Below are 14,899 nucleotides of genomic sequence, written 5' to 3' on the forward strand. Positions count from 1 at the left end.
TCTGTCAGGTTCAGACAACTCTTCAAAACTCTACTGAGGGCAGAGAAGAACTCCAAATTGGTTCTTCTATGGCATCCTTCCAAAGAACCCTTCGGTGTGTAGGCCGAGGTTTATGTTAACTTTATGTTCTATGTCTGAAACAAGAAGTGAACACATGAACAAGTCGTCTAGACTCTGAATGACGACAAACGAGCGAGTTTTCTCTGAGAAAGACCCATGCTGAAAGGTAAACACTGGAGGCTGGTAAGTAGGTGTATACGAAATTTATTAGGTGTTTATTGAACACGAAAGCAGAGCGTAAGGCAAGGAAGTGCTGGAAGGTTCTGCCACTCGGGCTGTTTAAGAAGTTCAACAGTAACTCAGGTCAGAAACAAACAGAGCGAAGAGATCAGAGATGATGGTCTTCCTGTTTTGGCTTCTGGTGAAGGTTAGCTATGTTAGTTTGGATACAAGAAATGAGGCTTGGTTTATGCTTTCAACTATAAATGCTGGTAAGGCATTCCCGTAGATAAGATCGAGGGATGATGTCAGGGGGATTCGGCGTGTGGTGTACAGGGGAGACATCTGGTCCTTACATGTTGTCTACCTTAGGAGGTGAATCAGGGCTGAGTCATTATGCTTTGGGGAGAGAGAGAGAGAGAAAGAGAGAGAGAGAGATTACGTTTCCATTTGAGATGTTACTTAAACACACAATATCGACAAAAGTATTGGGACACCTGCTCATGCGTTCATTGTTTCTTCTGAAATCAAGTGTATTAAAAAGAGTTGATCCTGCTTTTGTTGGGATAACTGTCTAATGTATCTACTGTCCAGAGAAGAAGGCTTGAAGGAGCATTGCTGTGAGGGTTTGATTGCATTTGTGTGTGAGGTCAGGAGGTTAGATGATCACCCCCCCACACACACACACACAACCTCATTCCCAACTCCCCAACTGATCTCAAAAGTACTGGATGGAGCTCCACCACCATCATTCCAGAGAACACAGTTCCTCCACTGCTCCACAGCTCCTCAATGCTGGGGGGCTTTATAACACCCTCAGTCCACGCCTGGCATTATTAGGCAGCATGGAGCCAATAGGGGCATGATGTTGATCTGCTCCAGAGAGTCCTATTCTATTGGCAGTACTTCTCTACATGGACTATACAAGCCGTGGGCACTTGCAGATCTGTGGCAGCAATGGGTGAAGCTTACAGTAGCAGAGTGCATTCATTAAAAGGGGTGTCCACAAACATTTGGACATATAGTGGACCTATCAGCTGTAAAATTGTTCAGTGTTGTTCAGTACATGTAAAAGCTTTATGGAGTTTTAGCATGAAATGATTAGCATTATTAGCATCTCTATAATTAGCACTGCTAATTCTTAATTGCTTAGCTTTCTTTAATGTCTGGCACAACACAATGGAAAAGCTCAACACTGCCATCTACTGTACGGTTCTGTAGATTGTGAAGATGGTTCCAAAAGGGCTGGGAAAATCAGAGCATCTATAATGTCGCTCTAAAAAAGGTTTTTTATGCTAATACATTTTACGCATCGTAAATGAATAATTCCAGCATAGTAAAGCTCTTTATATCAACATTAGATTACAGATAATATGGTTTGAAAACCTTTTTATAAAATTGTACAAGCCTTACACTACATGTCCAAATGTTTGTGGACACCCCTTCTAATGAATGCATTCAGCTACTTTAAACCCTTGGGATTGCACCCTAGGGATTAGCAGAACAAGGCCTTTGAAGCTGTAGCACATGTGAAGCCAAAATGGTTTGATGCTTCAAAGCTTAAAGTCCCTGTAGAAAAGTACTGCCAATAGAATAGGACTCTCTGGAGCAGATCAACATCATGACCCTATTGGCTCCATGCTGCCTAATAATGCCAGGCGTGGGCTAGAGGGGTATAAAGCCCCCCAGCATTGAGGAGCTGTGGAGCAGTGGAGGAACTGTGTTCTCTCTCTAACACTTTTGGGTTGAGTTGGGAAGTCCTAAACACCCACTAATGCTCTTGTTGTTAAGTGCAATCTAATCCTCACAGCAATGCTCCTCCAAAATCTAGTAGAAAGTCTTCTTCTCTGGACAGTAGAGACAGTTACTCCAACAAAAGCAGGATCAATTCTTTTTAATATTCTTGGTTTGGGTGGGCTGGGGTGGGCAGGTGTCCCAATACTTATACTCCACACTGTGTGTAAATATGATTGAAGTGGTTCCAAACATGCAGCTCACCTCTCACAGTGATTGTGGCGAAGGTCTCGCCGGAGCCCACATGGTTGGTGGCCACACATTTGTAGTTTCCGCTGTCGGACACTTTCAGCTGGGTTATAGTCAGCTTGCCGTCCTTGGTCGTCTTGGCTCCTGAGGAGAGCGCGGCCCCGCCCACACGGGACCAGCGGAAGGTGATTGGATGAGAGCCGTGGGCAATGCACTGTAGGCGCAAAGTGTCACCCCGACGGGCAACGACCTGGTCTGGGACTGAGGTGGCGTAGGGAGGAGCTGGAGAACAGAACCAAGACAAGATGAATAAATAAATATGAGCTCTAATAAGACACACCCACTTCAGCTAAACAAAGGCTTCTAAACGAGCTGATTGGGTCAGAACATCTTCAAAACATCAGGCTCCACCCGTGTGGTGCTCTTTAAATGATGGATTAGTCCGTCCTCTGTAGCTGAATATCCCCAATGCCCTGGATCAGAAATACTGTTTACATGGTTTCTATCATGGGTTGAACTTTAGCCACCCTGCCTTTGAGCTCACAGTGAGGCGTTTACCCACACTTCCCCTGTGGTCAATAAATCCAAAGTCCAGCAGAAAGTGCAGAGCTGGCTGAGATAACCCAGCCGACCTGATAACCCAGACTGAACCGTACAGAGCAGGGTACAGGTGATGTGATTCAGTTCAGTCTCTTTTATTCAGATTGGTCCCTTTGATTCAGGTTAGTTCTTTAATTCAATTCAGTTCTTCTAATTCAGTTCAGTCTCAATAATCCATTTCAGTCTCCTCAATTCAGATTTAGATTTTTGAATTCGTATTAGTGTCTTTAATTCAGTTCAGTTTTAATAACCAATTTCAGTCTCCTCAATTCAGTTCAGTCTCTTTACTTTAGTTCAGTCTTTTTAATTCAGTTCAGTCTCTTTAATTCAGGTTAGTCTTTATAATTCAGTTCAGTCTCAATAATCAGTTTCAGTGTTCTCAGTTCAGATTTAGATTTTTGAATTCAGATTTTTTTTTAATTCAGTCTTTTTGATTCAGTTCAGTCTTTATAATTCAGTTCAGTTCATTTAATTCAGTTCAGTCCTTTTAATTCAGTTCAGTCTCTTTAGTTCAGTTCAGTTCTTTTTTAATTCAGTTCAGTCTTTTTGATTCAGTTCAGTTTGTTTAATTCAGTTCAGTTCTTCTAATTCAGTTCAGTCTCCTCAATTCAGTTAAGATTTTTTAATTCTGATTAGTCTTTTTAATTCTGTCTTTTTGATTCAGTTAAGTCTTTTAGAATTCAGTTCAGTTCATTTAATTCAGTTCAGTCTTTTTGATTCAGTTCTGTCTCTATAATTCAGATTGGTCCTTTTAATTCAGTTCAGTCTTTATAATTCAGTTCAGTTCATTTAATTTAGTTCAGTCTTTTTGATTCAGTTCTGTCTCTATAATTCAGATTGGTCCTTTTAATCCAGTTCAGTCTTTTTAAATCAGTACTGTATAATTCGTTTTAGTCTCCCCAATTCAGATTGGTCTTTTTGATTTAGGTTATTCTCTTTAATTCAGTTCAGTCTCTATAATCTAACGGTTCTTCAGTTATTATTATTATTATTATTATTAATATTATTATTATTATTAGGAATCAGCTTTCCGGCTATACAATCCATGTGTGTTTTATACATGTCTCTCACTTACTGTCCACCTCCAGCTGCACGTAAGCTTCACTGTAGCCGACAGCATTGGTAGCATTGCAGATGTACTGTCCTAGACAGAGAGAGAGAGAGAGAGAGAGAGAGAGAGAGAGAGAGAGATTGAGACACATAGAGGGAGACTCACACAAAGACAATGAAATGTGGTAATAATAAAACTATAAAAAAATCCTAATATGACCTAACACACACCCAGACACACACACACACACACACAGACACACACACACACAGAGACACACAGTTGTACCTGAGTCTTGACGTCCCACGTTGGTGAGGGTTAGTGTTCCCCCTGCCACCTTGTGTTGCCATGGCAGTGGAGCGCGCAGCTTCGACCAGCTAATTTCAGGAGTGGGGTGACCTGAACATTCAGACAACAAATTTATCAAACTGAGCAGAATAATCTGAATTACACTGATTTAACTCATCAACAGTGTGGACAGAGTGGACCACATGGACAGTGTGGACAGAGTGGACAGTGTGGACCATATGGATGGTGTGGACAGTGCGGACCGCATGGATATGAATACCTGAATATCTGAATACTGAATACTGAATACCTGAATACTGAAAACTATATACTGAATACCTAAATACTGAATACCTGAATACTGAATACCTGAATACTGAATATCTGAACACTGAATACCTGAATACCTGAATACTAAATACCTGAATATCTGAATACCTGAATACTGAATACCTGAATACTGAATATCTGAATACTGAATACTGAAAACTGAAAACTGAATACCTGAATACTGAATATCTGAATATCTGAACACTGAGTACCTGAATACCTGAACACTAAATACCTAAATACCTGAATACTGAATACTGAATACATGAATACTGAATACTGAATACTGAATACCTGAATACCTGAACACTGAGAACTATATACTGAATACCCAAATACTGAATACCCAAATACTGAATACCTGAACATCTGAACACCTGAATACCTGAATAGCTGAATACTGAATACCTGAATATCTGAATACTGAATACCTGAATATCTGAAAACTGAAAACTGAATACTGAATACCTGAATATCTGAATACTGAATACTGAATACCTGAATACCTGAACACTGAGAACTATATACTGAATACCTAAATACTGAATACCTGAATACCTGAATACTGAATACCCGAATACTGAACACCTGAATACCTGAATACCTGAATACCTGAACACTGAATACCTGAACACTGAATACCTGAACACTGAACACTGAATACCTGAATATCTGAATACTGAATACCTGAATATCTGAATACTGAAAACTGAATACCTGAATACCTGAATACTGAATACCTGAATACCTGAATATCTGAATACGGAATACCTGAATACCTGAATACTAAATACCTGAATACTGAAAACTGAATACTGAATACCTGAATACTGAATGCCTGAATACTGAAAACTGAATATGTGTATATAGAAAACTAAATACTGAATACCTGAATACCTGAATACTGAGTACTGAATTCTTAAAATTTAATGTGTGTATATAGAAAACTGAATACTAAATATAAATATAAAAAAATCTGAATATCTGAATATCTGAATATCTGAATACCTGAATACTAAATACTTGATCTAGTAGTTGCAGATTACAGTCTCTAAGTGGGAGGCTGGGGTTTCTGATAAAGTGGACAGGGGAACAGAGTGAATGTCTTCAGCACGGTGAGGTTTGTGTTACCGGTCGCTTGGCAGTGCATGGTCACTGCCTGACCCTCCACAGCCGTCAAGTCTGTCTGAGAGACTGATGCTTTGGGCTCCATGGCAACTGAGGCTCCTCCCGCCATCCTTAGTTCCACCTTCTCTTCAGTTGACCCCTCCTTGTTCTGAGCACGGCACACGAACGTCCCAGCATCCTCAGCAGTCGTGACTATTACCTATAGAGAATTATAATAGTAATAAATAATAATAATACATTTGAATAATATATCACCATCTCATACAAAAAAACTCCACTTTAAACTTTCCTCTATAATGTGAATATAATGTAATTATATGTCATGTCTGTATACCTGTAGCGCCACCTTGGCATCCGTTGTTGTGTAGGCCAAGACAGTCTCATGTCCTGCTACCTGTTTTAGCCAGGTGATTGAGGGGCGTGGCTTACCAGAGACATGGCATTCCAGACTTAGAGCTCCACCTACTCTCACTGTAACAGGTCCAGAAGGCGTCACCCGCACTTTTGGAGCCTCTGACAAGTACACACACATAAATACACACAGACATGTATTCATACTGTATGATCAGACATACACACATTCTGTATGATCAGACATATACACATACTGTATGATCAGACATATATACATTCTGTATGATTAGACATATAGACATTCTGTATGATTAGACATATACACAAACTGTATGATTAGACACATACACATTCTCTATGATCAGATGCATACACATTCTGTATGATTAGACATATACACATTCTCTATGATCAGATGCATACACATTCTGTATGATTAGACATATACACATTCTCTATGATCAGATGCATACACATTCTGTATGATTAGACATATACACATTCTCTATGATCAGATGCATACACATTCTGTATGATTAGACATATACACATTCTGTATGATTAGACATATACACATTCTGTATGATCAGACATATACACATACTGTATGATCAGACATATATACATTCTGTATGATTAGACACATACACATTCTGTATTATCTGTATAATTAGACACATACACATTCTGTATGATTAGACATCTCTCTATTTGTGTCTCTATTTTTGTTGTTTTTCACTTTTCTCCATAATGTGAACCTGTTGTTCTTTCCACTGTATCAGAATTTATAATGAATGGACCAATAGATATGCTCCAAAATTACCTGGAATAAAATCTTGCCCATTGACTTCCACTGAAAGTTAAGGTTTTTATCTTCTCCATACCGCTGACAACATGCACATACAGTAATGATATACAGTCAGTGTTAGAGGTGGTGACTTTACAGGACTATTGGCCAGATGTTCTAATCACAGACCTTAATAAACAGTAAGGTCATCATTACCGAATACACAGGTTCCTAGCTGTCTATTGTTTTACTCGATCTAACAAAAACACCTCAGCTTAGGAGCCTTCTGTAAATCAGTTGATTGGATGGAAAAGCTGGAAAAGATTAGTGGATTTGGCACTAATGATCAAATTAATCAGCAAACACCTATCATTTCACTGTTAATGTAAAAATATGAAGTCACATTATGTAAAAAAAGTGAAAAACAGAAAAATGGAGATACAAGGTTTTGTGTAACAGTGATGATATGCATTAATAAATGGTTTTAATTCAATGACAAATCATTTACTCAGTAATTTATGAATTATATTGAATTATTCAATATGCAGTCATTAATAATAGTTATCAAATATTCTAAATATTATTTTTTTAGCTAATACATAATACAATATTATATATCCAACAACTACCTATCCTTAAATTTAAAACTGTAATTTATTATTTTATTATTCTATACTTTATTCTTGATTCCATTACTATTGCCAATAGTGTACATCATCAGTGAAGTCATTTCTACTCATGCATGATGATAAACACACATACACAGACATGGACACACATACACTGGACTCACGTTTAACAGTCAGCACTGCAGTGATGGTTGTTTTGCCCTGTGCATTGGTTGCTATGCAGCGGTACTGCCCCTGGTTGCTTTGGCGGGCGAGAGCAATCGTCAGGACTGAACCATCAGGACCAACCTTAACGTTATCTAAAGAGTACAAAGTCATACCGGTAAATAAAACCTACAGCAGAATATTCCTGTCAAACCAGTTAATAAAATAAACTTACATCAGATAATTAAACTAGTTAACCAAGGTAACTCATTCTAACCCTACTAAAATTGATGTGATTAAAAACTTTAAATTAAATAGATATCTAACACTTACATATCACACTCTTGTTCACAACACTTTGGATTTTCTACTGTTGTTTCTGTAGAATTCAGTCATTTTTTGTCCAAATTTATAAGAAAAAAACATATTTTCAGACATTGAAAAGTAGAGTTATTGGTTTATCCAGATCAGAATAGCAAGGCTCTTTCATTTACTGCTGTATAAACTTAATATAAACATTTTTTGAGGAGATCCATGACATTTCTAGAACTTTTGTTATAAAATAGTTCTTAAAATCAGAAGCAACAGTATTATATTGTAACAATAACAGTACAATAACAATCTGTTGACTACATTACAATATTTAACTACCACATATTAAAATTTGTATACTTGAGTTTGGATTTCTTCCTGTAAGCTAAGTATTCTAGCATGAATTACTATCATTAAAACAGTAAAATTAATTTAAAACACCATTTTGTTAAGTTCTTATTTCTTTACTTTCTTCATTAAAATACAGCTTCGTACACTTGCAAACATTCTGCAAAAATGTCTTCTTAGCAACTAAAACAAAAATATTTGTGATATCAAATATGTCTTAATATTTAGTTAATTAAATTAATGTTTGATGTTATGTATTTTAAGAGGACTTAAAATTGGGATAAAATGAAAATTGTTTGAATAATTTTATAAAATTCTTACAGCAATCTCACAAGGATGAACATTAGATATCACCTACATTCAAGCTGTTTTCATGTGTTGAGACCTAGGTGCAGCGTTCAGTGTGGTTACAATTGCACATGTGAGTGATTCTGAATCTAAGACCCCCTGCAGTACACACTAAAGCATTTAACACACCTGATACCACTCATCAGCTCATTATCAACCAACAAGAACTGAACTAGGTGGTGTACATTCAGGAAAGTCAAATGTGCAGTGCAGGAGTTCCTCAGGGGCTAGTATTGTTTCTTGTTTACATACTGCAACAGATAATATCTCCACAAATGAAAGGCAGTTATTGACAATTACATTTCTACATAAATAATACAATAACTAAAAACCATCCACTAACTACTACTAAACTATTACTATGTTTTGAGAGTGGGATCTGAAGTGTGGACCCACATATTGACACTTAGGAATAGAGATTGAAACTCTGAATAGAGATTCTCTACTGAAAAGAAAATGTAGTCCAGGACCAGCATTCCATTTCAGTTCACCAGGGTTTGTTTCTAAGAGCTGTGATTGACAAATAATTCTAGAGGAAACTGCAAAGAGTTGGGAATTGGGTTAAGAGTTCTGTTTGGGAAAAAACACTACTATCCTGGCTTCACCTCTGGGTCCACTGATGTTTTTTACAAAGAAAAAAAAATCTTGGCTTAGACGTACAGTCTAAGGGGAAATCTTTAATTTGTACTTTTAAATTAAGAGGTTTAAAGCATTTCTTGTTTACATACTGCAACAGATGATATCTCCACAAATAAAATGCAGTTATTGACAATTGCATTTCTACATAACTAATTCAATAACTAAAAAACATCCACTAACTACTACTGAACTATTACTATGTTTTGAGAGTGGGATCTGAAGTGTGGACCCACATATTGACACGTAGGGCTAATTTGCTAGATCAGGCCTAGTTCTGAATAGAGATTCTCTATAGAAAAGAAAATGTAGTCCAGGACCAGGAGTCAACCCTGTCCAGGAAACTGACCCATATGATTCAAGGTATTGGATATACATATTTTCCCAGTTTTCTCTCTAATTTAGTTTCCACTAACCCATTAACTATAGTTACTTAGTCCTATAAGACTCCACCAAATTCCAACCAACCTAGTCAGAGCAAAGCCAGTTGTGCAACATAACTGTGGCATCACTGGGGATCAAACCAGCAACCTCCTGATTTCAGGGCCAAGCAAAATATTTTGTTGCAGTGTTTTCGAACCCACCTCCTAGTGGCTGGTTGTTGATCCTTTTCCACTCCAGCTGGACTGGCTGGGACCCACTGACCACACGGCACCGAAAACTGACCGAATCATCTTGATTAATGGCTGCACTGCGAGGTTCAATGGACAGCACTGGTTTCTGGGCCAATGCTGAAACACACAAACACAAAACACAAGAACCCGTCTAATATGATTATTGTCAGGTTTGTAAAGAGATTTTTATCTAATCAATTTCTTGCATATATGAAAAGAATGTTTCTTGTGTCCACAGAATAATTACACAATTCCCCTGCTTGTTTCTAAGAGCTGTGATTGAGAAATAATTCTAGAGGAAACTGCAAAGAGTTAGGAATTGGGTTGAGAGTTCTGTTTGGGAATAAACATCACATCCTGGGTTCACCTCTGGATCCACAGATGTTTGAAAAAAATAAACTCTTGGCTTAGACATACAGTCAGAGGGGAAATCTTTAATTTGTACTTTTAAATTAAGAGGTTTTTCAAATGTTTAAATGTTAAAAGGTTCTTCACCTACTCACTTTTTTTAAAATCTGGCTCTGAAGCCGTTCCTCAGGGCCACCTAGAAGGCCTACATTTTTTGCTTTAAACTAATGTTCAGTGCAGATAGAGCAAAATGTGGTTCCTTTCAACCGGTTTGATAATGTTTTTACAGAACACCCCACTAAAAAGTTCTTTATTGCACTAATTCTCCAATCAGTCCTCAGGACATCTCCAGATGATCTTTATCTTTGCTTCATTCTAACTTTCAACACCTTTCAAAAGGATGTGCAAATGGTTTTCTAAGAATGTCATAAAAGAACCACTTTTGGGTTCACCTAAAGACTTCATAGAACCATAGACAAGGTCCCTTATACAACCTTTGCATATAATTGGGGTTCTTTAAACTTGAAAATGTTCTTCACACTCACATATCTTATATCTTTATAGAAAAAAAAATACTGTACCAAGATTTAGCAAACTTCTAGCAAAACAATGACTGTAAGGTTCTAAAGACCTGTTGGATAATTCCTTGTTAAAAGAACTCTATAATGAAAAGTACTTTATTACAGTTATTATAATGTAATAAAGTATTTATTACTTTATCACAGTCGCCCCCCCCCAAAACCTTCACTCAACAAATTTGCTCTATTCCAACTTCTAAAATGTACAGTCTTCACAAGTAAGAAAATACGCTGGCTATTTTTGAGTTGGTCGTTGAAGAACCACTTAAAAAAAAGGTTTAATGAATGTTGTATACCAATTTAAGGGTTGTTTATAGAACAATTACATAATGTGGAGGTTTTTGTTATGTCTCCTTTACAAATAAAGACAGTCCACTAAAAGGACTAAAGGTTAGTGCTGCCGTTGCCAAGTGTTTTATCTCTGGTATCTTTGTAATAAGTTATATATATATATATATATATATATATATATATATATAATACTGGACTGTTTATAGATATTTCTCAGGTTTCACTGTGCCGTATATCATCAGTTAATTATGAAGGCCTCTGTGAGCTGAAACAGGTGTGTTAGATGAAAAGCACTGGGACATGGATCCCCCACTGACTTCACAGAGAATAAAGAAGAGCCTCAGGCCTTACTCTCCCACCACAACTCCAGATTTCACTAATTACGTTCCCTTCCTCATTGCGGAGGAAAAGTCATTAGTGAAATCAGGTTCGGAGTAAATACCTGCAGACACAGCAGTGTTCAGCAGGTTTTCATTTGAGTGCTGCTGCACTAGAGCTGAAGCGAATACAGTGATGATTAAATGCCCTAAAGGCAATCTGACATGTTGAGGTGATTACACAAGACGTACAGTTAGCTCATTCCTCACTGTAGTGCTTACAGATGCACCCTGTTTATCATTTTAAACTATAGCAGACCTCCTTCTAGCACTGCTAACAGAGACCCTATCTGCCTTTTCATATTTCGTGAATAGACTCAAACAAAGTCAAAGGACATCCTTAAAAAAAGAGTTTTTAGTAAATATTCTTTAGTAAATAGAAATATATGTTGGAGTACTTGCATGATTCATTCATGTGATGGATGATGTCTTTTATAAATGACTCTTTATATACTTTATAGAGCACCAAAATAATATTGTCTCGTCTATAGGTGAAATAACTATTTGCTGTACTATAGAACATTTTGTAAAAATAAAGGTCAATGGGGTTCTTTGGAGCACCAGTTTTGCTTCCCAAAATAACTTTTTATTGAGTTTTGTAGTCTTGTAACTTAATAATACAAAAAAATCTCAATTTTACAGGAGAAGGAAAAAACCTTATGAACTTTCAATAGAATAAAATATTGAATTTTTGGAGCATTTCTATTGGCCCATTCATTATGAAATTTGGATATAATGTAAAGAACACTGAAACACAAAAAAATGGAGATACCTGTTTTTTTGTGCAGCAAAATAGTTTGTGTCATTTTACATAAATGACACATGTAATTACATAATTACATAATTACGTAATTAACTTTATGATGTAATAAAACAATTTAGTTATGCAGAACATTCAAGCATCTCAGGGTACAAATATTGATCTAGAATCAGTGCTCATTGGCCATCTAACTGAATTTACAGTTGTGCAAAAGACATGAACTGAAACCAGATTAGCATTCTTACTCTGAAAAGCCTGATAAGTATGGGCTATTGTCTGTAAATGAGGGGTGAGTGTTAAGACCCATTTCACAGTGTAAAGAACGCCCACATGTGGTAAAGGGTTTTTCTTTCTAGGAGCCATATATTTCAGTCAAGAAACCAAACCTCTACTTTTAAGAGTGAATGGTTAAAAATGGAGACCACACACTTGGTATTTGACTGCTTTCAGATGAACCAGGTGAACCAGACGGCCTAATTCTGGTCTTGAACAGAGGTCAGTGCCTTCTGTGTTAAACACAGAGTTCAGTCAGCAAACATTCAGTCACATATTACTGTTTTTCAGGTTTTTGACTGTTTCAGACTCTTGATGGGTTTGCAAAGCTAGTCTACGTAACAGTGACCAAACACAAATGAGTTTAGCTTACTGTTTTTACATTTGATAAAACTGAACGTCTGGATTTCATGTCATTTGTGTTTCAGCTCTTTTCACAGTCTGAACAATCACACCCAAGCAGAAGCTGGAGGAGATCCATCATGGACCTGGATCACGTTCAGCCCACTTCATTCCAAGCTGTTACTTCATTTAGGAGCTTAAATGTTCTTCCCAAGGTATCTTAAGAAATGTGAGGTCTTCAGCTGTCAGAGTTTATATAAATAAAATAAAACCATGCTTTATTTTAAAAACAAACAAAAAAGACTCTAAACTTTAAACAATACAGAACATTATCTTTTGCCACAATGTTGAAACTGTGGTGGTGGGGGGGACCTTGCACCCTTGGTTTACCCCTGGGATAACAGATGGATTTCTTTCTGTGGAGACCCTTAACTGTTCTTTGCTTGGGCATACAATTGGTGGAAAATGTTTATGTGTTTCTCTAAACATTAAAAATGTTCTTCATACTCAAACATCTCATTCACCTCTGTTCTGAAACCAGATCTACAGCCCACATTTCAGCCCCAGCCATACTTATAAAGTTAGAGCTAAAATGTGGCTTTTATATGTTATTTATTTATGTATTAATATATATTTATTTTAATTTTTTAGTTTTTTTATGGCAATTGCTCAGCAGATGGTCCCAATCTTTGCTCTATCCAAACTTCCAACACATTCACTCACATTAAAAAGTGCTACATTGTAGCCTTGGGTTTGAGTTCTAACTACAGACTGTTCATGGTAGACCATTCTTCACACCAAAGATTTTTATATTTTACAATAGATTTATGATTAATCAAACATATTTTCATCTTATACATAAAACAAACAAGAAATACATTTAATTTCTTTAATTTTTGCTTATTTTCTAAACAATCATGCTCAAATATTCACTTAAACACTTCTGTAAAGATTACCGAAGCATAATTACCAGTTTAATCTAACAGAAATGTATTCAAAACAATATGAAATCAACATTCTCAGATTAGAATGAGTAAAAATGATGTGTTTATTATAAAATGAGTGGAGTTTATTTTACCTGTGAGCAAAAGACTGGACAGAATCACTGCAGCTCTGATGAAATCCATGATGAAAAGACTGATTCCCTCTCTCTGTCTTTCTGTCAATGTATCACTCTTTTCACCCTCAGCCCCCTCCCTTCAACATTTCATCACACTCCCACCCCCTGTACACACACACACACACACACACACACACACACACACATTACTCCAGCATCATTTTGAAATATGTAAAATCTCAAAATAGAAGAAATCATATATATATATATATATATATATATATATATATATATATATATATATATATATATATATATATATTTGTACTGAAGAAAGTAGTGAGATCTTGTTGGTTCTCCAGGAGGATGTGTTCAACTCCATCATCATCATCAGTAGCAGCAGCAGCAGCTCAACTAATTTGTCATCATTAAGACTTTATATTAAAAGTTTTTAGTTGTGTATTTTATCTAATATGGACATTCAGAGCAGCCCTTTTTTAGTGTGTGTGTGTGTGTTTGTGTGTGTGTGTGTTTGTGTGTGTGTTGGTTTCAGGACATGGTTTGCCTCAGATTTACTGTAATGTGTTTTAATGAGAGCCTGATGATGAGTCCTGTGATCTGCTCTGAAGCGTCCGGCAGCGGTTTGAGCCTAATCTGATTTCATGTTTAATCAACACACACTTTCACCATCCACAAACACAGGAACAGTCTGTGGTCTGGGAACGGGTGGGGGATGGGGTGGAGGGCAGTGGGTGGGTGGGTGAGTACGTGCCTGTGCTCAGGTTGTGTGGTTGGATAATTGAAGGGAATTCAAGATCATACTAAGAATAATGAATAGTAGACTTACTGTTTATCTCCCTCTCTTTCTCGCTCGCTCGCTCTCTGAGAAAGAGAGGGAGATAAACAGTATGTCTACTGTTCATTATGAATCATAATGCATAGTTTTTGCAATATAAACATAAATAGATGCTTAAATGATGGGAAAAAAACGATCTCCAAGAATCGTAAAAAGTTCCAGATGAAACACTTCTGCAATATTTGGACAATATTTGGACTCCCTGCATGGTCACTACTTAGTAACCCTTGTGAAATCATTTTT

The 14,899-nt window shown here is 36.8% G+C and overlaps 1 protein-coding gene across 1 annotated transcript; it reads right to left on the minus strand.

The window, feature by feature from the left end:
* Nucleotides 1-248: 248 nt before the first annotated feature.
* LOC140535689 (basement membrane-specific heparan sulfate proteoglycan core protein-like) lies at nt 249-13,888 on the minus strand. Its single transcript, XM_072657130.1, has 9 exons — nt 13,819-13,888; nt 9,742-9,888; nt 7,534-7,668; nt 5,934-6,112; nt 5,603-5,798; nt 4,142-4,252; nt 3,878-3,946; nt 2,218-2,484; nt 249-618 (listed from the first exon to the last, which is right to left on the minus strand). Exons 1-9 carry the CDS (start codon nt 13,865-13,867, stop codon nt 614-616), a joined length of 1,158 nt encoding a protein of 385 aa, XP_072513231.1. The 5' UTR covers nt 13,868-13,888; the 3' UTR covers nt 249-613.
* Between the last annotated feature and the right edge of the window lie 1,011 nt (nt 13,889-14,899).

This window comes from Salminus brasiliensis, chromosome 15, assembly GCF_030463535.1.
Source record: "Salminus brasiliensis chromosome 15, fSalBra1.hap2, whole genome shotgun sequence".
Taxonomy (NCBI): domain Eukaryota; kingdom Metazoa; phylum Chordata; class Actinopteri; order Characiformes; family Bryconidae; genus Salminus; species Salminus brasiliensis.